A 23,715-nucleotide genomic window follows, 5' to 3' on the forward strand; every position below is an offset into this window, starting at 1 on the left:
AGACCCGAACCCTGACACATATGACCCCTTTATGGTGATTTTTTTTATTACAGTTAGTTTATGGTTTTGGTTTGACAAGGCTTTACAGACGAATTGCACTTTCCCCCATATTGCTTGTCTTGATGTCATCCAAAGCACATGTGTAAGCGCTTTACCTCATATTTTGCATTCGGGAAGGGGAGCAGAAGCTCATTTGTATTTAAAGACACACACAAAAATGGCACGTTTTCCATTGCAGCCACAAATGGCCAAGTTCAACATATTGTAATGAAAGGTATTTTGAGCTGAAACTTTACATAGACATTTTGGGGATACCACTGATACCACTGCAACTTTGTACTTTGCAGAGAACGGTAACACTTTACTTGAAGCATGTATGTGTAATGCATTATAAAAGTAGTTTTGAAGAATTGTAATGCACCCTTTTATGCATTGTAATATCTTATAAATAATTGCTATTATAGTTAATGAAATATAACACTTAGCAATTCATTATCACGCTACACACTTTAAATTGGTTATAATTCTTTGCAACTACATATAATGCATTGCAACACACATTATAAAGAATTATAATGCATTTTACCCTTTAATAACCCTTAATAGTGCATTATACATACATGCTTCAAGGAAAGTGTTACCCAGAAAACACCTGGATTAGCGACCCTTTAAAGACACGTAAGAGCTATAAAAATCATGAGCGGGTAACATTATTAGTGTGAACTTTCTTACTGGTGTGTTAGTGATTACTGCGATAAAACAGCATTGAAAAAGCGTATGTAAGTCTTGTTTTGGTTTCGGAGACATGGGTGTTTCCGTGTGTTCATTTGGCTGAATACATTATCATCAGTTGGTGCTGTTGTGTCTTGCTGCTTATGCATTTGATCAAAATGGCAAAAATCTACAAAAACTGAAGCACAGAACTGATAAGGATTTTTATACAATATTATAGTAAGGTTTTGCTTATTCAACTGATTAAAATATGCTTGAGTCATTTAAATTAAAAAATTCAAATGACAGAAATACTATATAACTTGGACCTGGCGCCCACTGAAAAGTGTTTTGGAAGATTTTGTAGTGTGCTAGTGAGACAAGATCTGCAATGTGTCATTTTCAAAACCACATGTTGAAACATTTTTCATTTGTTAATTATCATGCCAGCATTTGTTGCCTAAAGCATGCAAAATGTGTACACATTATCTAACTGCTTTATTTTGACAATGACATTTCTCATAAACCGTATGGGCTGGGTCACACAACAGTGACCGCAAACATGCAGAGTGTTCTCCTATCCTTCGTAACACATCTTAAACCCTCTTAACTTCACTTCCTGTGAAAGTATTGTTTGTTTAACCAAACGTGACAACTACTTCTTAATGCTTTTACATTGAATAACCTTCACATCAAGTATCAATTTATAATGGATACTTGAATTGTTCTTTTGTTCAACAAATGATGTTAAATATTGTTCTTTAAAAACAAAAACAAACAGAAATGTTATTTGAATGACCAGAATGGGCTATGACAATTTACTATCATTGATAATGACAGTGTGTGTGAATTATCATCAAACATACAGTAGCACTATCATTTACTCTCTGACTCATTTGTGGTTTAGAACGCAGAGGAAACTAGATGACCATGAAGTTGCCTGCCAGGCAACATGCAACTTCCCTTTTATCAAAAACTGTCTTTAACTGTAATCAGACGTCATACACATCAGAAATATAAATTCTGCTGATCTCTTTGGCTCTCACATTCACCACTCCACCACGTAGAAGATAAACAGCTACTTGTCGTGTATCGTTATGGAACCCACAAAGATTAGAGAGGGCTACTTGGTGAAAAAGGTAAGACATGGCAGCATATTCTCCATTCAGCTGTAGTGCTGTTTTCTTTGATATCAGGGTTTTTAATATGGAGTAGTAATGTTTTTTCTATGATACATGTTCACATTGCATGCAAACTTTACTCGCTGTAAGTTTTATTAATATCGCTGGAGACCAGTAATACTTGCGATTTTACAACATAAAGATAGTTTAGCTGGAAGGACCACATATTTCTTATGATGTGTTGAAGTTTTGTCATCTTTCCATGAAGTTATGATGCATATTACGATTACATACATATTACTTGAGTAATATAAGGAAGAAAGGTTAAAACATCCCCCCCCTTTGAAAACCAGAATCATGATCTATTAAAAGGGTTTTATGTGAAACATTTCAGGGATCCAAAATATAAGTAGGCCTATATAAAAGGCCTAATTTCATCATATGCCTATATACAATTTCTCAGTCAAATAAATGGTGTAAATTTGTCATAAGGATCTGGCAACTGAAAGTGAAATGAAATGTTGACCACTACTTTGCAAACAGGCTACAAGACAGAACTGAAAATGACAAAAATTGCACTTGACCGCAACACGTTGTGTTTAGTGGTGGATGGAGGATCAAAATAACAGCCACATCTCGATTTAAAACTGGAGTCAAAGACTTTTCAACAGTGTTAAGGGGGATTTTTACTTCTGCGTCCGACCTACGCGGAGCGTAGGCGGAGACGCGTACCCTACGCTGTAGCCTGACGCACACCTCTCCAAATATGAAATAGGGCTTCAATGCAACTTGGACCGCAAGCGCTGTGATTGATCTGCATGAACCCGCTCCCTTCAGTTAAAAAAACTCAGTGATAGCGTCGGGTTACTCTTCCGCATTTCGAACGATTTATATAAATGACGCGTTGTTCTGTATGTAACAACTCAAGCTGCAAAAGTGACTGTTTACTTGCCGCTATCACTGCTAAATGCTACAGACACCGTACACATCAAACCGTTTCTTCTACGGCTCTTTTCTTGGTAACACAAGCAACACGCCTGTAGACACTGACGCCTAGGAGCCATTGCATGTCGACCCAGACAACAACGCACAGGTATAAACCGTAACCGGCGTAGAGGCTTCAGCGTGGGTCCGACGCGGTAAAAAAGTAAAAAAATCCCTCGTTTTAGTACTGTGACATATATGAATAGCCTACATGTTTACATTGTCTCTTATGAAAACATCTCATAGATTGATAAGAATTTTTGGCACACTGTACACTACATAAAAAAGCAAGTTATTTACCCTAAAATATACAAACATTTGTTTGTCATTTTATCACTTGAAAATAAAACATTTGTTGCCTTTTAAGAGGGATTTAAAAAGGTGTGTCTCTTTGTATGAAGTCGTGTACTGTAAAAGTGTGTCCTGTAGTGTATTAGATGAAGTATAAATCTACTTCTTGACTGATAAATCAGAACATTTTACTAAGTATGAGAGGGTGGAGTATGCACACGTTTCATTGTTTCCATGTTTTCATTGTCATGTGTCCCGGATATTCGTTAACCAACTGTGAAATAACTTACTCAGGTCACAAGCTCATACATTTTCCCCTGCTTTTGTTTTTGAATTTCCCTATATCACTCAGTATCCCAGTTCACTCACTTGTGTTCATTTACTTCTTCATGTGGATGTGATGTGTCTAATAGGCAATAAGCAGTGGTCTTGAAAACAAACACCTTTGTGTTTATTTCAAGTTTTCAAGCATATAGCACACTTAGAACTTGACATTTTATCAACATGTAAATGATCTTTTTACAATTACAAATCTTGGGGGAAAACTGTACATAACTTATTTAACTGTAGAAGTAGAAGAGGGTAACTATATTTCTAATATTCATATTTTTTGAATGATGCTAAAGCAGTGCTCTTCCTCTGCAGGGCACTGTGCTGAACACATGGAAAGTGTTGTGGGTGGTGTTAGCAGATGATGCCATAGAATTTTACAAGAAGAAGACAGACAGAAATCCAAAGGGAATGATCCCTCTGAAGGGAGCAGCTCTTATCACCCCGTGTCAGGATTTCCCTAAAAAAACGGTGAACAAATGGTGTCTGAAGAGGATATTCCTGAATTTCTCCTGATTTCTTTTATTAATGTCTTTACTGTGTGTCTGACAGTTAGTGTTCAAGATCAGTACAACTAAGAAACAGGACCATTTCTTTCAAGCAACCCACCTAGAGGAAAGAGAGCTCTGGATCAAAGATATCAAGAGAGCAATATCTTGTTTAGAGAGCGGAAAAAGATTTGCCAGAAAGTCAACACGAAGATCTATTAAACTGCCGGAAAGTGTTAATCTGAGGTATTACCCAATAGGCCCTATATGATTTCATTCACAAAACTGGAGAAGATATAAAATATGTGTGATGTCTTGGTGGTAATTTTGACATAATGTGGCAGTAATCTACAAAAAAATAATCACAAAGACTCTCCATAAATACACTTATAAAGATAGAGACAAAAATAAACTTTCAAAATGTTAACATTGGTAAACACATTAGCTAACATGAACTAACAAAATATATATATTTTTACAGCTTTTATTCATCTTCATTTATTGTTCATAATTGTGAATTAACCATTGGATGCAACATTTGACTGTAATGTGTTAGGAAATGTTAAAACGGACGTGAATTAATATTAAAATGTAGTTCATTAATGTTGTTTATTAATGCTTACAAATGGAACCGTACTGTAAAGTATTTCCCTCTTCTGTGTTTCTGCAGTGCACTTTATGTCTTGATGAAAGATCAAGACACCGGGGTTAAAGAGCTGAAGGTAGAAAAGGAAAAAAGGCTGTTCAATCACTGTTTCGCAGGTAAAGTTTGATGTGAGATGAAATCAAGTGAAAACCTACTCCTTGATTCCTTACTTAAGTTACAGCCTCACTGGTAAAATAAAGAACCAGTTTCATTGTTCGCAAATGATACCCAGAACCTGTCAACTCAAAACTGAGAACTACAATTTTAATGTATGACAGTTTTACTTTTTTATTAGAAAACAGCAAGAAGTCACAAAAGAGTTGACACTGATTTTACATGTAAAGTACAATAAAATGCACTCAACCACAAAATAACTAATTAACACACAGCGTCTTGCATACTGCTTAATTAAAATTGTGGAAACATCAAAACATCAAAGAATATTTTATACACTAATCATTAATTATCAAAATCATCTGGTAATGTAAAAGGTCAAAGATATTTGTACATTATTTGAAGGATTAATTCTGTAAAATATCTATTTTTTATGTTTGTTATCTAAAATTTAGCTTAAGAATCTCTAAATGATATATATTATATTATATATTTGATTGAATTAACCTGTCTTCATTGGGTTATACCAACAAATGTAATTTGAAGGATTTGATACACTCTGTTTTACAGCACTTTTGGTCAGTCAGTTGTCTGTGCTCTATACTGTAAAAACAAGGAAATGAAATGACACTATTTGTGTGAAGCGCATGCCACAAGAGACTTTAACTCTTTAAAAAAAGCAATCGTTTCATAACACTTCCGCTTTACGGCTACACAAACACACCCAGCCAAAACGCTATTGCTCAAAGGTTTTCTCAAGAGAAATGTTGACATACAATGAAAATATAGCTTTTCTAAAGGAAACCCCATGGAAACTTATTTGAAAGAATTTTAGAAGCGAATAACTTTTCTTGAAAAGTCTTAATATGCTATTTGTTTATTCGTATTACTGTTAAGTCAAAATATTTCACCCCTCATGGCTTTCCTGTGTTGATCTATTAACAGGGAACACAGTCATCGATTGGTTGGTTTCTGAAGGGAAGGCCAGGAACAGAGCCGAGGGTTTGATGCTGGCCACTGGACTGCTGACTGAGGGTTTTCTGCAGGCGGCTGGTGACCTCTCCAAAGATGCAGCTGAAAAAGGAGCAGATTGTGCTTTTGTGGACCAAACCGATGCTCTTTATTATTTTGTAAGTTAAAGGGATAGTTCAACCTAAAATACAAATATTGTTACAATTAATTCACCCTCATATCATTCAAACTTGATGGTGGACAACAGTTGTGTGTGCTGTGTAACAATATAGTGTAGTGATATGCTAATTGCTAGTAACTTAAATAGTTTTATGGTGCACAGAATTGCTGCTATATTTTGCATTCAAAATTAGTTTGTTTTAAGGTTTCACTTCAGATCTTGAAATAGCTTCCAAAGAATGCACCAGTCTATGTAGACAGAAAGCAGCCTACTAGTTTTTGGAACAGAGCCATAGCATGTTTTGAGCACAATTTTTTTTATCAGGAAATGTGTTGTGGCATCTATAGAGTACTTGAAAGAACAGAATTAGTGGGTCTTTTAAAAACAACAGCGCTTATTGTGCGAGTCATCATGTTTGTTGATCTGCAGGCAGATAGTGGGTTCTTCTGTGAAGGTTACTCGAGCGACGAAGATGTGATTATGAAGGAGGAGTTCAGAGGTGCCATAGTCAGACAGGGCTGTTTGCTGAAACAGGTGAGAATCTTTGCTGCACTGACATGCAGTATAATGTGAAAATGTGAATGTGATATATATCTGCCATTACCTGCTCATAAAACTGGGTATTGATACATTGACAACTTAAAAACAAATATTCTTTCTCCTTGTTAAAACAAAATCAAGAATAACTTTTAATTCATAAAACGAAATAATTTGTTACATCATATATTATTTAAATGTTGTAATGCCATGGTACTACATGCTATGCTGTAAAGAATGTGCAACATCATTTTCTTACACCAACACACTTACTGTACACGCTGCGTTACAAAACCAGCCATGAAATGTATTTTATTTTTGTACTTCAGGGGTGAGCTGGACAAGCTTTCGTAATCTTTTCACATTTCTTTTTCTCCTTTTTAGGGCCACCGGCGAAAAAATTGGAAAGTCAGGAAGTTTATCCTTAGAGATGATCCTGCTTACATCCACTACTATGATCCCACCAAGGTGGGGATGTTTTTGTTATCTTTAAAGATAGAGTTTCCTGTACTGTCTGGAGAAGTATTGAAACCTGTCTGTCTCTATGTTTGTCTGTACATGTTTAGGGTGAAGAAGATCCACTAGGGTCCATTCATCTGCGCGGGTCAGTCATTACAGCTGTGGAATACGTGCCTGATGGTATGAAATACGTACATATGACACATACAGTACATATAAAATACATCAATTGGGTGAAACAAATAAAACATTTTTTAAGAGCATATCAGGTACCTTAGCTTTTACCTAAATGAATTACATTTTGCCTTAAGAAGCCTTTGGTTTGGACCATGAATGTAATTTTATATTTATTCAAGTTAGGGTGATATGTGACCTCAACCAGTTTTTTATGATGTCATAAGATAGATTTAATGGTACGGCACCAAGGATAATGAAAACATTATGTTTTAAAGTTTGTTTCTCATTTTGTTGACAGCGAAGAGACATGAGGTTGATGGGAATCTCTTTGAAATCATCACTTCTGATGAGATACACTACTACCTGCAAGCAGCTACAGTGGAGGAGCGCAAGGATTGGATCAAAGCTATCCAAAGTGTTGCAAAGACTGGAAAATAACTGCATTAGATTTAAGCAATGATTCACATGCAGTTTGTGTTATGAGGAACAAGAACCAAACCAATTTATTTGAATATTCACGGTATTTTTAAAAATGAAAAGGTTAATGTTTTTAAGTTTGAAACTCACGGATGTTGTTATAGCTATATTTTAACTGTTTTATTCCTACCAAAAATAAAACTAAATTTGTCTTTCAAGTCTGCACAAAAAAAGAAGGCCTTCTGTCAATCATGTGACACATTCTCTTAGATTAAAAAAAGAAAAACCGACAACCACACATAGAGGCAGGATGTGGGCAGATGTTTTCTCACAGTTTCCAGAGACTGCTATTGTAATGGCATTGATCTGACCATCCAGAACTGTCAACACAGTGGAAATCTCCAATGTCCAGCAATATCCTGTTTTTATTTAAAGTAGTTACACTTCCTGTTTTCCCTCTTGGGTTGGTCTTTTTTAGAAATTTTGCAACAGTCAGTCTGGATTAAAATAAACTTTCTGGGGCCCTGATGCTCACAAATTACTCAAGCCAAAGATAAAATCTTCTGGGTTCATTTGTGAGTCTCCCACAGTCCGAATGTATTGTGAATTAGGGTCAATAAATAACCCTTTGATGTGTTTTTGCGTTTGTCTGTGAGTTCCCTGCGATGGACTGGCCATCTGTCCGGGTCTTTACTGCCTGCGGCCCAAGGTGCTGGGATATTCACCAGCCTTGCAGAGTGGACCTTAAAGGATAGATGGAAATCAGATGTTACCATATGATAACAGCACTAAAGAATGATATGTTGTGTACAGTGTGCTGTCCTATTAACCTAATGTATGTCCTACATGGAAACTTCTTTGATGTCAATAATTATTTTTCTTTATTTCTTGTCGTATCGTGAAATATGTTATTAAATGCTCATGTTCAGACCCACAAATGCACAATAGCATTAAGTGTTTTTTCTAAGATATTTTGACATTGAAACTTGAGAGGTCATAAGGAACTAAAAAGCACTCATACAGTGAATCTGTTTTCTATATATATATATTCTCTTTAACTGTCACACAACATTTACACCTGCATTAACACTTTTTTGCATGAGAAACTGTTGCTAGTGGTCAGGTTTCTTGAGTAACTGAAAGCATGCAAACTTTTTTTATCAAACTTTTACATTTGAACTGCAATTTCGTTTTTATTTTACTAAAATTAATAATAGACTGATCCTCTAAAAACTACAATTCATTTTTTTTCTATACCACATACCCTACCAAGCATTGTTAAAACATCTCTTTTCAAACTTCTCATTTCAGACATTCACACCAATGAATGCTGCAAGGCCCCACCCACCTGCACCCAAAAATTGTGCTTTACAACCATCACAGCAAATATGGGTCAGCACAAAAGACGGTGATACCAACTACTAGAACTTTTTTGCAATAAACTATAAAAAAAATTGTAATAAACTATAACATTTTTTTTATTTTTACAAAAGTTAATATAATAATATAGGGCAATTCTGTCACCCTATACCTTAACAATTATTTTATTATGAAAAGTACATGTAGTAAAACTGGGGCCAATGGAGGGCGACAACAGGCTAACAGAGTTGACTAAATCATTGCATTTATTTGCAGCTCTTCCTGCAAAGTTTAAGCTCTGATAAAAGTGTGCAGTCTGCATTTTAATGAAAAAACAAGTCGCATTGAAACGCTGCACAAACATACAGAATTGTTTTGTCCTTCATAAATGTTTTTGACTGTTTTTGTTCTAGTGAAGAATTAAAGAGTTCATGCTGATTACAATTCCCGCTTCCGACTTGTGTGTGTGGAGTTTGCATGTTCTCCCCGTGCTTCGGGGGTTTCCTCCGGGTACTCCGGTTTCCTCCCCTGGTCCAAAGACATGCATGGTAGGTTGATTGGCATCTCTGGAAAAAATTGTCCGAAGGGTGTGAGTGCGTGAGTGAATGAGTGAGTGAGTGTGTGTGCCCTGCGATGGGTTGGCACTCCATCCAGGGTGTATCCTGCCTTGATGCCCGATGACTCCTGAGATAGGCGTAGGCTCCCCGTGACCCGAGGTAGTTCGGATAAGCGGTAGAAAATGGAATGGAATGCTGATTACAATTTAGGGAAGTACAAATAAAATAAAAATATGACACTTCTTTTGATTTTATATTCAAGTAATATTTTACTGTAAGAACAGGTCCAGATATGAGGGAGTAAAATGTGTTAAATTACCACTTTGGCACAATAACCTCATAGGAAAGGATATATGATATGACACTTTTAAAAGAAGTAGCCAAACACGTTATCATCCACAGGCAAACAGGTAAACAGGTAAGAATAACAACTGGGCCGGAACTAGCAGTTTACACATACAGTTAACAACAACGACAAAGGTAAAAGAGGATTTATTAGGAGAAAAATCACAGGAGAGAATGAGAAACCAGGGGGAGAGAGAACAACGGAGCCGACCTAGGTGAATGGAGTGAAACAATGATGAGGCAATTTATGTCGACAAGAGGGGGCTGGGTAGTCACGAAAACACCGAGCACATGGTGAGCTGTCAGGCTGAACCATGTGTTCGAGATGAAACAAAACAAACAACTGCTCAGACCTGAGACCCCACAATTACATTTATACATTTAATAAAATTACTTAATATACTTAAGCTAAAACACTGCTGTATACAACATTAATTGAATCTGTTTATTCTCAAAAAGCAGAAACTGTCAACAAGAATAAACACAAGTGTATAAATGTAGATTCGTAGCATTACAGGTCACTGTCCTCCAGCTGATTCTAAACAAACGGTTGATTCGCGTTGTATCATGGGACATATGAGTGAGCAAGTGTAAGTACACTAAAAATAAGAATGCATTGTGGGTAAAATGTAGTGAAGAAATGTAGGGAAAGAGTGGAACACTCAGAATTCGGACAACACCACAAATTGCCAGACACACGATATAATGCACTATATAGGACAAGTTATGATTAGGGTTGAAATCAGGTTGAGCATAGGACATAGTACATAGAATTCAGACACATCTATGTCATTTAAGTGTGGACTAGTTCAAGTGTATACTTTTTATTATTTTCATACAACTTTTGTAAATATTTGGTGTCATAACTATCATTCAATCACTTGGAGTGAGCTGTGGAGTATGGAAACAAACAGGCTTATCTTAAGTTTTATCATAACAAACTCACCAACAAATCTGCATGTTTGGTGTGGACTGCCTGCTAACTATGTGCAGCTCCAGCAAACCTTAAACATATTCTTGTCGGTTGTAAGAAGAGCTTGACACAGGGGAGATACACATGGCGCCACAATCAAGTACTAAAGTGCTTTGCAAAGCAAATTGTACTGTAATGTAATGCCATACGGGACCGGGGCCACTGAGTTTGTATTAACTGTGCCAGTGGGGCTATAACAGCCTTAGCTAACAGGTTGGCGCACATGGTTGCGTTGATCTTGGTAATGTACTGTAATGTTATGCCATAGGGGACCGGGAGGACTGAGCATGCATTAACAGTGTGGGCAGTAGTGGCCTAATGGTAAGAGAATCAGACTTGTGACCAGAAGGTTTCTTGTTTCGACTTAGGTGCCCTTGATCAAGGCACCTTACCCCCACTTGCTCCACTGGCGTTGCAGTGATAGCCCACTCCTCCGGGTGTATGTGTGTTCTCTTGCAATGCATGAGTTCATTACTCACTGGACGGGTTAAATGCAGAGGTCACCAAGGCTGACAATGGGTAACTCCACTCTCAGAGGACAGGTCCAGTGGAGGATAATCAAGAACTGGCAAGTGGTGCAGAAAGAAGAAGGCAATGGCTGTGGTTGAGGCGGATGGACACAGAATGGGCTGCCAGATGACCTTGTTACAATGTGATATACACCCAGGTCTGATCAACCTGCGGTGGACATCCCTTGGCTGAGGGTTTCTTGTGATAAAGGGCCGAAACACACAATGAAGCTGAAGTGCACAACTGATGATGTGTCGCATTATTGGGAAACATACTAAGGGAATTATTAGCATCACCTCACCAAAAGGCATATTTCACCCAGGATAATGGATGTGATGAAAGTGGGATCAGATAAACAACTCATGTAATGTCTCTCTGATAATAGCAAGGAAAGGTAAGTATGCTATATATTTCTATAATCATTTATCCCTCAAACACAGAGGATGCCTACCCGACGAACGCAGTGAAACCTCAGACCTCCTTTCCTCTATTCATATTCTTGACTGCTCCCCCTGTCATGCATAAGGTGTGGGAAATATCCTATTGGGCAATTCAACTGTGCTGAAATAATGGGATTATAACACCTAGTCCTATAAAGCGAATCTAGTGTGTGATGCATTGCAATTATTTTGAATTTACTCCTTTAACCCTTTGATTGTCTTCATTAGAGGACCCTCTTTGTGAGTGTGATGAGCGAAATGCTGAAGAAAGTAGAGAATCCAAGTGCAGGTTGTTTATTAAAATCCAATTAGCAAACACTCCTAAAACAGCAGACTTTCGTGTCCGCCCTACCAGTGTAGCCAGCCGACCCACATTTTAAAGAATAGTCCTGGCCCCTCTGGCGTTTGCCAGAATTGCCTGATAGCCAATCCGCCGCTATCAGGATGAATAAAGCACTTAAGAAAAAAGTCAGACGACCAGGAGTAGGTTAAATCACTTAACATGTCCTAATAATGAGTAATTTAAATAATAACAGTAAATGATAATGATTTTTTCAGTGGTATTTACTTGAATCTTTTTTTGTATTGATACAAATCTGAAACATATACAGTTGCATATGCACATCTATGTCTGTAGGGCTATAACACACCCTGTTGCTGGCACCTTGGTTCACCACCTGAGGGCGCCATGCTATTGTGTGTTCTGTCTGTGTTTTGTAAGGACTCCAGTTCTCATCAACCATTGTCTGGTTATGAAGTATTAGTTTCACCTGTGTCTCATTACCTGTTTGTCCTTTCATCTGTGTATATATAGCCCGTTTGTTCAGTTGTCTGGTGTTTATCGTTCTTGTAAGTTCTCTCTGTTTTTCCTCTGCCTGGATTTACCCCTTTGTATGCCTTTTTGATTTTATATTAAAGGAGTGATGAATTAAAATCCCAACATTGGTGCCGTTTGAGTACAATTAATAATCAATTATTTAGCCCCAGTTCAAACAACATTTAAAGGAGGCATGAGTAAAAATCACAATTTTAACCCTAGCTTTTGTTATATAAGAGGGAATCGTATTCATGCGAACATCATGTAAGCGTCAGAACTGAAAACACCCTTGTAACTGAGATAACATCTGTTATTGACAACATGCCCAGCGAACGCCAAGTTCTGGAATGCACCGATCTATGACCACATTGATAGGATGAACACCACCTTGACAGAAAAATATCAATGACTTCTTCTTTAGCCCTGGCCACTGGTTCACGCATGACAGAACCTGTGGCGTAGAACCAGATAGAGCTAACAAGCATTAACAAACATGCCGTTAAAGATGGCCATACATTGTGCCATCCCTGGTTGTGGAAGAATAGAGTCACTGCATAACCTTCCCTCGATTCTGATAGAAGGAATGCAGGGTCTCCCGTTTGTTTATTAATTATTATGTTATGGAAAGTTATGGAAACTCTCGTAACATTTGAGACCCTCGATCGTGGTGATCTTTCGTCTGGATCGGGATCACTGGTCTCAAATGCAGACAGGTACAGTCATATATCATTAAACGCAATACAACTATAGGCTATACAAACTATACGCAAAGCCTTGCCATTACATCCGGGAAATAAGTCCTGGAAGAAAAGAAGATGAAGTTGAATAAAATGAATATGATTTATTAAATAATCTCCATTGTGCTTTAATGCTCAGTCTAGCTCCGTCTGACTTTGTCTGACTATAAACAGATTAAATAGGTATAGTTATATAAACCAAGTGTTTGGTGAGACTGCTTCACTTCTTTACAGGGTGCTGGGAAAGCAGCCATCACTGAAGGGTATTCCAGCTGTAGACTGGGGTATTGAGAGCAAGAGTAAGGCCGTACAGGCATTCACCACTGCAACTCAGTCTCTGTCAGGAGTGTTGGGAGAATCTCCAGATGGTCTGATGGGTCATCTGCAATATTGGAGGTCATGTGTCCATACAATGCAAGAGGTATGACAAATAATGAGCACTGAAAATGAAGGGCTTCTGTCTCAGTAATGAAGGGGACACTTACAGCTTCAGCAGAGACCATGCCTACTGGCATCAAGTACGAGGCAGCTACACCTCACTGAAAGAGACACCTATTATTGTTATTGATAATATTTGTTGGATGGAGTGTCCCGTATGTGTTGTTTAATGTTATCCATTTGGTTAAAATGTTTTTTTTTTTTTTTTAAATCTGTTGGCAGACTAAGACTAAGAGCGGTTCAAAAAACACCTTATGATGACAAGGAATTGGAGGACCGTGACGTCGCCCGGTATGGCGCAGCCGGGGCCCCACCCTGGAGCCAGGCTCGGGGTTGGGGCTCGTATGCGAGCGCCTGGTGGTCGGGCTTTCCCCGTGGGGACCGTGGGTCCTCCCGTGGACCCACCACCTGCTGGAGGGACCGTAAGGGGTCGGTGTAAAGTGGATCGGGCGGCAGTCGAAGGCGGGGGCCTCGACAACCCGATCCCTGGACGCGGAATCTAGCTCTAGGGACATGGAACGTCACCTCTCTGACGGGGAAGGAGCCTGAGATTGTGCGTGAGATTCAGAGATTCCGACTAGAAATAGTCGGGATCACATCTACGCACAGCTTGGGCTCTGGAACCACTCTTCTCGAGGGAGGATGGACTCTTCACCACTCTGGAGTTGCCCATGGTGAGAGGCGGCGGGCTGGTGTGGGTTTGGTTATAGCCCCCCAGCTCAGCCGCCATGTGTTGGAGTTTACCCCGGTGAACGAGAGGGTCGCTTCCCTGCTCCTTCGGGTCGGGGATAGGTCTCTCACTGTCGTGTGCGCCTATGGGCCAAATGGCAGTGTAGAGTACCCGGCCTTCTTGGAGACTCTGGGAGGGGTGCTGGAAAGCAGCCCTACTGGGCACTCTGTCGTTTTGCCGGGGGACTTCAACGCCCTTTTTGGCAACGACAGTGACACCTGGAGGGGCGTGATTGGGAGGAACGGCCCCCCCTGATATGAACCCGAGTGGTGTTCTGTTATTGGACTTCTGTGCTAGTTACAGCTTGGCCATAACGAACACCATGTTCAAGCATAAGGGTGTCCATCAGTGCACATGGCACCAGGACACCCTTGGCCGGAAGTCAATGATCGACATTGTGGTTGTTTCATCTGACCTACGGCCGTATGTCTTGGACACTCGGGTAAAGAGAGGGGCGGAGCTGTCAACTGATCACCACCTGGTGGTGAGTTGGATCCGATGGCGGGGGAGGAAGCTGGACAGACTCGGCAGACCCAAACGTACTGTGAGGGTCTGTTGGGAACGTTTGGCCGAATCGCCTGTCAGAAAAATCTTCAACTTCCACCTCCGGCAGAGCTTCGACCAGATCCCGAGGGAGTCTGGAGATATTGAGTCCGAGTGGACCATGTTCTCCACCTCCATTGTCAACGCGGCCACTCGGAGCTGTGGCCGGAAGGTCTCCGGTGCCTGTCGAGGCGGCAATCCCCGAACCCGGTGGTGGACACCGGAAGTAAGGGATGCTGTCAAGCTGAAGAAGGAGTCCTATCGGGCCTGGCTGGCTTGTGGGACTCCAGAGGCAGCTGACAGGTACCGACAGGCCAAGCGGACGGCAGCCCGGATGGTTAGGGAGGCAAAAACTCGGGCCTGGGAGGATTCGGTGAGGCCATGCCCTACCAATGCTGTTTACAGTGGAGGGGGGCAGCTGTTGACCTCGACCGGGGATATCGTCGGGCGGTGGAAGGAATACTTCGAGGATCTCCTCAATCCCGCCGTCACGTATTCCATTGAGGAAGCTGAGGCTGAGGGCTCGGAGGCGGACTCGCCCATCACCCGGTGCCGAAGTCACCGAGGTGGTCAAGAAACTCCTCGGAGTTGTGCTCGAACTATCGAGGATCCCACTTCTCAGCCTATCCGGGAAAGTCTATGCCAGGGAACTGGAGAGGAGAATCCGGCCGATGTTAGAACCTCAGATTCAGGAGGAACAGTGTGGTTTCCGTCCCGGTCGTGGAACACTGGACCAACTCTATACGCTCTCCAGGGTGCTGGAGGGTTCATGGGAGTTTGCCAAACCAATCCACATGTGTTTTGTGGATTTGGAGAAGGCATTCGACTGTGTCCCTCGCGGCATCTTGTGGAGGGTGCTCCGGGAGTATGGGATTCGGGACCCTTTGCTAAGGGCTATCCGGTCCCTGTACGACCGGAGCAGGAGCTTGGTTCGCATTGCCGGCAGTAAGTCAGACTTGTTTCCGGTGCATGTTGGACTCCGGCAGGGCTGCCCTTTGTCGCTGGTTCTGTTCATAATTTTTATGGACAGAATTGCTAGGCGCAGCCAGGGGCCGGAGGGCATTGGGTTTGGGGACCACACGATTTAATCTCTGCTCTTTGCGGATGATGTCGTCGTGCTGGCCCCATCAGACCAGGACCTTCAGCATGCACTGGCACGGTTTGCAGCCGAGTGCGAAGCGGCTGGGATGAGAATAAGTACATCCAAATCTGAGGCCATGTTTCTCAGTCGGAAAAGGGTAGCTTGCTCACTTCAGGTAGGTGGAGAGTTCCTGCCTCAAGTGGAGGAGTTCAAGTATCTAGGGGTCTTTTTCACGAGTGAGGGAAGGATGGAACGGGAGATTGACAGACGGAACGGTGCAGCTTCTGCAGTAATGCGGTCTCGATTTACCGGTCAATCTATGTTCCCACTCTCACCTATGGTCATGAGCTGTGGGTCATGACCGAAAGGACAAGATCCCGGATACAGGCGGCCGAAATGAGCTTTCTCCGCAGGGTGGCTGGGCGATCCCTTAGAGATAGGGTGAGAAGCTCGGTCACTCGGGAGGAGCTCAGAGTAGATCCGCTGCTCCTCCACATCGAGAGGGGCCAGCTGAGGTGGATCGGCATCTTTTCCGGATGCCCCCTGGACGCCTTCCCGGGAAGGTGTTCCTGGCATGTCCCACCGGGAGGAGACCCCGGGGAAGACCTAGGACACGCTGGAGGGTCTGCTGGAGAGACTGCTGCTGGAGAGACTGCTGCCCCCGCGACCCGGCCCCGGATAAGCGGTAGAAAATGGATGGATGGACTGTTGGCAGATAAATACACAATTTTTACTCCGCTATTGAAAATTGGTGAAAAATAAAAGAGGTGAAATCAGTATTAGTGCAGTTTCAGCTGTCAATCTCAATATTATAGGGGTTCAGTTGAACAGTAGTATGCTGGAATCCATCTACAAAATGTTTCAAAGCATTCTCTTATATATCACCATGCAGTTTGTGGATAAAAATAAACAATGACCAGTCACAGCACCAAATTATACAGTTTTTCTCTAAAACATTCAAACCTTTAACCTTAAACCTTGGATGTGTTATGCTTTAGCTGGCCACATGACATGTTTTGTGTGTGAATTTCAGTATCGATTGACAGCATTAGTTTAGAGCACAAGGTTCCAATACAAATTTCCAGCCCAATGGCAAACTTAAAACCGCCCAAAACAAATAAAACCTTGCCCAATTATTTCTTGTGTCCAATCACAGTTGAAAACTGTGTGATTACCACAAATTGCATTAAAAATATATTTAGCATTGCTTTTCATTTATTTTACTTGGTCTTGTTTAGATTATCTTGTCTTGTTTATGTGCATTACATGTATGTTTGTATTACATACTACACCCTGCACATACCATAAATGAGCAAATTAAAATGAATTGTACTTAAATTTTCTCTTCCTTTCACTGCTTTCACTATTTCTCAATCTTATTCTGTCAACACCACGCATCAAATGACCGTATACTGCCATTTTAATATTGTGACCAATACAGTATATGCTTAACGGAGAACATGAACACTGCCCACTGCCCTGGAAAACATCCTGTTCTTGTCTGCCTTCTTTTTTTCAGATCTCATGTTGAACTTTATATTGCAAAACTGTGCTGCCTCCCTTTTATCACAGCTTTGAACTATGTACAGTCTTAGGGCTGTTTTCTTTTAGAAATCTGTGCTCTCCTCTCTACCCTCTTCAGCAGGTGCTGAATATATTTCAGCAGTAAAGAGGGATAGAATACAGTCAGGAAAATAAATATTTGAACCCCTGCTGATTTTGTAAGTTTGCCTGCTTACAAAGAAATGAAGGATCTATAATTGTTATGGTATGTTTATTTTAACTGATAGAGACAGAATATAAAAAATAGGGGGAAAAAAGTGATATAATTGTTATAAAATGATTTGCATTTCAGTCAGTGAAGTGAGTATTTAATCCCCTACCAGCTAGCAAGAATTCTGGCTCCATAGATTGGTTATGTGGCTATATGGAACACAGATTAGACCTGTCACTTTCAGAAAGTACTCCCTGTAAGATTTCCCCAATGGAGTAAAGATGATCATGAGAAAGGTTAAAGATCAGCCCAGAACTACACGAAAGAAGCATGTTAATGATTTCAAGACAGGTGGGACCACAGTTAGCAAGCAAACCATTGGTAACATGCTATGCCACAATAGATTCAAATCATGAAGCACCCGCAAGGTCCTCTTGCCCAAAAAGGCCCGCCTGGCTCGTATGAGGTTTGAAAATGAACATCAAAATGATTCAGAAAAGGCTTTGGCGAAAGTGCTGGCACTGCTGTGAGACCAAAATTGACTCCTGTGTTTGTAGGGAGAGAAATGTTGTTTATGACTAGGGATGTGCACATCGATGCTGCAGTATCGATATATCGATAGTCAAAAGATGCTATTTAGGTATCGATATTTTCAGAAAGTATCGATATCTGGTAACTAATTACATTAATAGTTTCAGCGTAACTAATTGTTGTTAGCTCTGTGCATGCCGATCAGTGACACTATGTTATGAAAGTACTAGCTCTTGCGACAGTTTGACGTCACACACGGATCGGTCTCCGGCTACGCAGCGCGGTCACATAGATGTGCTATTCAGCTCCGTAACGTACACATACACAACACGCATGCATTGCACACTTCCGCATTAAGCAGAGGAGAGAATTGCAAGATGGCTTAGAGGAAGCGTAAAAGTTAAGTTAATGTATGCACAGTTTATATTGTTTGTAATTTTATTAATTGTATTAAGATTTTTGTTAGTTAAGCAATATTTTTTCCTTCAAAATACAGTATATTACAGTACAAACAAAATGTTAAACCTAAGAAAAATTGCCTGTTTAAAAATAAGACGCAATAAATATGCAATTTTTTTGTTGGTTGTATTTTTGTTTATTTTATTAAGATTTATGTAAGAAGGTTGTTAAAACATTGTATTTATTTGTTTAAATTACTTTTTTAGTAAATTTGCTAATAATAGCCAGTACAAGTATGTAATTTCTCTTTAATTGTAATTATATTTTTATATAAAAAAATATATATATAAAAAATAATCTCCATCATCAGTATCGATATCGGTATCGATAAAATTTCAAGAAAAAGTATCGTTATCGTATCGCATCAAAAAAAGGTGGCATCACCCATCCCTAATTATGACCCCAAGAACACCATCCCTACAGACAGGGGCGGGACAGTTAGGACAATTCTAAGGGCCCATGACTGACAGGGGCCACAAAAATAGGTAAAAAGTAATATAAAATTATCAAACCATCATCATTCATTATATATATACAGTTGAAAGAAAAAGTGTGTGAACCCTTTGGGCTTACTTGGATTTTTTCATAAAATGTGTTATGATCTTCATCTAAATCACAACAATAGAGAAACACAGTCTGCTTAAACTAATACCGCACAAACATTATACGTTTTCATGTTTTTATTGAACACAACATGTAAACATTCATAGTGCAGGATGGAAAAAGTATGTGAAACCCTAGGCTAATAACTTCTCCAAGAGCTAATTGGAGCCAGGAGTCAGCCAACCTGGGGTCCAATTAATGTGATGAGATTGGATGTGTTGATTAAAGCTGGCCTGTCCAATAAAAAACACACATCAGTTTTGAGTTTGCTGTTCTGAAGAAGCGTTGTCTGATGTGAACCATGCCTCGCACAAAAGAGCTCTCAGAAGACCTACGATCAAGAATTGTTGACTTACATAAAGCTGGAAAGGGCTACAAAAGTATATCTAAAAGCCTTGATGTCCATGTGTCCACGGTAAGACAGATTGTCTACAAATGGAGAAAGTTCAGCACTGTTGCTACACTCCCTAGGCGTGGTCGTCCTGTAAAGATGACTGCAAGAGCACAGCGCAGAATGCTCAATGAGGTGAAGAAGAATCCTAGAGTGTCAGCTAAACACTTACAGAAATCTCTGGCACATGCTAACATTTTTGTTGACAAATCTACAATAAGGAAAACATTAAACAAGAATGGACTTCATGGGAGGACACCACGGAGGAAGCCACTGCTGTCCAAAAAAAACATTGCAGCACGTTTGAAGTTTGCAAAAGAGCACCTGGATGTTCCACAGCACTACTGGCAAAACATTCTGTGGACAGATGAAACCAAAATTGAGTTGTTTGGAAAGAACACACGACGCTATGTGTGGAGAACAAAAGGCACAGCATACCAACATCAAAACCTCATCCCAACTTTGAAATATGGTGGAGGGGGCATCATGGTTTGGGGCTGCTTTGCTGCCTCAGGCCTTGGACGGATTACTGTCATCGATGGAAAAATTAATTCCAAAGTTTATCAAGACATTTTGCAGGAAAACTTAAGACCATCTGTCCGCCAACTGAAGCTTAACAGAGGATGGACGATGCAACAGGACAACGACCCAAAGCATAGAAGTAAATCAACAACAGAATGGCTTCAACAGAAGAAAATACGCCTTCTGGAGTGGCCCAGTCAGAGTCCTGACCTCAACCCGATTGAGATGCTGTGGCATGACCTCAAGAGAGCGATTCACACCAGACATCCCAAGAATATTGCTGAACTGAAACACTTTTGTAAAGAGGAATGGTCCAAAATTTCTCCTGACCGTTGTGCAGGTCTGATCTGCAACTATAGGAAACGTTTCGTTGAGGTTATTGCTGCCAAAGGAGGGTCAACCAGTTATTAAACCCAAAGGTTCACATACTTTTTCCACCCTGCACTATGAATGTTTACATGTTGTGTTCAATAAAAACATGAAAACGTATAATGTTTGTGCGGTGTTAGTTTAAGCAGACTGTGTTTCTCTATTGTTGTGACTTAGATGAGTTCAGAACACATTTTATGACCAATTTATGAAGAAATCCAAGTCAGCCCAAAGCTTTCACATACTTTTTTCTTTCAACTGTATATTTATATAACAATACAATTAATAATATCTTTGTTTTTGGAAGTAAAAGTTAAAAATTCACATTGACCGATCACCCCACTGTCTCTGAATGAAATGGTTTGGTCCTGCCTTAGCGCTCTCAGTCAAGATGTTTTGTTGCAGTCAGTAGATGCGCCAGAAATACAGTGACGACAATGTTCCCTAATCAAAATCTGGTTTTCTAAAACTCAACTACGTGAGATCCACTTTAGTGCCGAGTTCAGCACCAACTCTGATAAAACACCTGAAGAGGCTAATCAGTGACTTCAGGAAACGACGCGTTCAACTTAATGTTGGGCTGCGCAGATTGTTTGGCATATCGCATTAAAGTACCGCGTGAGCGATTCAAATGCAAATCGCGCAATCTGCAATTGAATCTCATACGATGATAGATTTACAATACAGATTTACATTTACAATACATTTATGCATTTGGCAGACGCTTTTATTCAAAGCGACTTACATTGCATTAACCTATACATTTATTCAAGTGCAATCCCACAATTCGAATTCGAACCCACAACATTGTTAACGCAATGCTCTTACCACTAAGCTACAGGAAAACAAATGTCTAGTGTTAACCAACATTTAATCACCATTTACTTTAATAACCCTGGTGTGGAAATTCCATTTTACATGTCCCCTTTATTTTCTTGTTGGCATATATGTGCAGCTAAGTATAAAAAACTGCCGTTTTCATTGTTTTGAGAGGAGGATGTTACTTTTGAGTTTGTTCCTTTTTTTTATCTTTAATTTATAATCAATAATAATCAATAATAATAATTTGTTAAGATCATTTTACATTTTGTCAAATTTTACAATAAAAATACATTGAGACAGCAATTTTTTATGGTTGCTTTTAATCTTGCATCAAATAGTGAACTGCATAATAGATTTGCATGCATGTACAAATCACCAGCAGTAAATATTGTGCTAGTACTAGTATTGAACTACAAGAAGCAAGACAGTTGCAAGCCTTTAATTAGAGTTATGTAAAGCTTTTTATGGTTAGGTCCTAGAAATGTGGTGACAAAAGCTGCGCAGAGGGGGCCCAGTTTGATTTTTTTGTCATGGGGCCCAAAATTCCTGGCGGCTCCCCTGCCCACAGAGAAGCACAGTGTTGGAAACATTATGCTTTAGGGCTTTTTATCTCTTCTATGGGTACAGGATGACTTCACTGCATTGATGGGGCTGAGGGACAGGCCAGTGTACCATAAAATCTTGAGAGAACCTCCTCCCCTTAACTTGATCACTGAAGATGGGTCGTGGATGTGTCTTTAACATGACAAAGACCCAAAACATATTGTCAAGACAACCAAAGAGTGGCTTAAGGAGAAGTATACTAAATAACCTAGACATTCTCTAGTCCTATAGAAAATCTGTGAAGGAGGCTACAACTCCAATTTGCTGAGCGACAACCAGGAAACCTTAAAGATTTACAGAGGGGTGGAGTAAAATGTATCCTGACATATATGCAAACCTGGTGACCAGCTATCAGAAATGTTTTACCTCTTTGCTTGCCAACAAGGGTCTCTACACCAAGTAAAAAGTTACGTTTTACTCGGGGATCAAATACTTATTTCACTGACTGAAATGCAAATAAATGTATAACCTTTACATAAAACATTTTCCAAGATTTTTTTATATTCTGTCTCCATCAGTTAAAATAAACCCACCATAAAAATAATAAACTCTTAATTTCTTTGTAAGCGGGCAAACTTACAAAATCAGCAGGGGATCAAATGATTATTTCCCTCACTGTATGTGGTGACGTTTTAAATTCATGGCAGCAGATTTTTCTTCTTTGCATGTAGGCTCGGATCCTCATTATATTTAGCATAGAAATCTTCTCTGAACTGTTCCTGAGCTTCTTCTTTATTAGTGACATTTGGGAAAAGGAACACTGAACTGCTGCATTGCTGAATGGTAAAGCAAGAAAACAAAATGCTAATTTGCCAAGTTCTTTAAAGCTTCTGTCACCTGCAGTATCTGTATACCCTGCAACTTCTACCCAGAAGTCTTGAGTTTTGCTGTCCTCTTTATTCTCCAGTGTTGCTCTGCTTTTCCTACAACTCCCTTGAAGAGGTAGAAAAAAGGAAGATCATCAAACCTCAGCTTACCTGAAGTCAGAACATGTCTTGGTGACAGGACTTCGAGAGCCTCTAATTGTTTTATGTTTCCTGGAAGTCTCTTCCTAATCCCTTTAGATGACTCCAGCACATAGTTCCTGCACCTACTGTACGTTTCATGTCCTGTTCTGCTTGTTCGCTAATTCTCTTTGATTCAAGCAAAGCAAGCCGGTACTGGACCCCAAAGTCTGCATTGCAAACGTTTCTCATCAGAAAGGAAATTTATGGAAACTCCATAACAGTACTGAAATGTCTTTGGCAATGCTATACGTTCAGGAAGGGACTGGTAAAATGTCAAAAGTTCTGTAAGGAGCTTTCCAGGATTGGTTTTGTCAAGTTGAAAGATTTTCTTAAGTCTGTTCAGCTCAGAAACATCGTTTTGTCCCTGTAAATTTGATACTGGTTGACACACTTTCTGTCTAGTAATTAAAAATGCAGCGGGAAAACGGTCAGACGCTGTATTTTTATATCTCTTCTCATGTCATTTTAACGTTTCTACATCAACTGCATGATTCAAGAGTGGACTTTTATCCGTTATTTTTATGCATTTGGGACTTTTACTATTGCGCTGTCAGACATGGCGAGCAGGTTTTGCTCAAGCCGTTGATGAGCTTTCCCAGATAAAAGAAAACCATTTTACGTGTTTACATGACTTACAAGTTATCATCTTATTAAGCATAGTCGGAGTAAGACTGTAAGTAAAGGAATTAATAGTAGGGATGTCCCGATCACATTTTTTGTGCCCATAATGTATTAAATAGCAAAACAATTTGTGTTA

At 39.9% G+C, this 23,715-nt stretch overlaps 1 protein-coding gene across 2 annotated transcripts; it reads left to right on the forward strand.

Moving 5' to 3' along the window:
• The first annotated feature begins 1,666 nt into the window (after positions 1-1,666).
• On the forward strand, positions 1,667-9,210 carry plek (pleckstrin). Of its 2 annotated transcripts, XR_008908447.1 has the most exons (10): positions 1,667-1,850; positions 3,753-3,908; positions 3,990-4,171; positions 4,596-4,687; positions 5,631-5,815; positions 6,247-6,351; positions 6,739-6,822; positions 6,921-6,993; positions 7,289-8,242; positions 8,719-9,210. XR_008908447.1 is itself a non-coding variant. In XM_056761559.1 (9 exons), exons 1-9 carry the CDS (start codon positions 1,809-1,811, stop codon positions 7,426-7,428), a joined length of 1,059 nt encoding a protein of 352 aa, XP_056617537.1. In that variant the 5' UTR covers positions 1,667-1,808; the 3' UTR covers positions 7,429-9,210. The 2 variants fall into 2 exon arrangements, 1 of the variants encoding a protein (XP_056617537.1); XM_056761559.1 differs by having other exon boundaries at positions 7,289-9,210.
• Positions 9,211-23,715: the final 14,505 nt, after the last annotated feature.

This window comes from Triplophysa dalaica, chromosome 11 (genome assembly GCF_015846415.1).
Source record: "Triplophysa dalaica isolate WHDGS20190420 chromosome 11, ASM1584641v1, whole genome shotgun sequence".
NCBI lineage: Eukaryota > Metazoa > Chordata > Actinopteri > Cypriniformes > Nemacheilidae > Triplophysa > Triplophysa dalaica.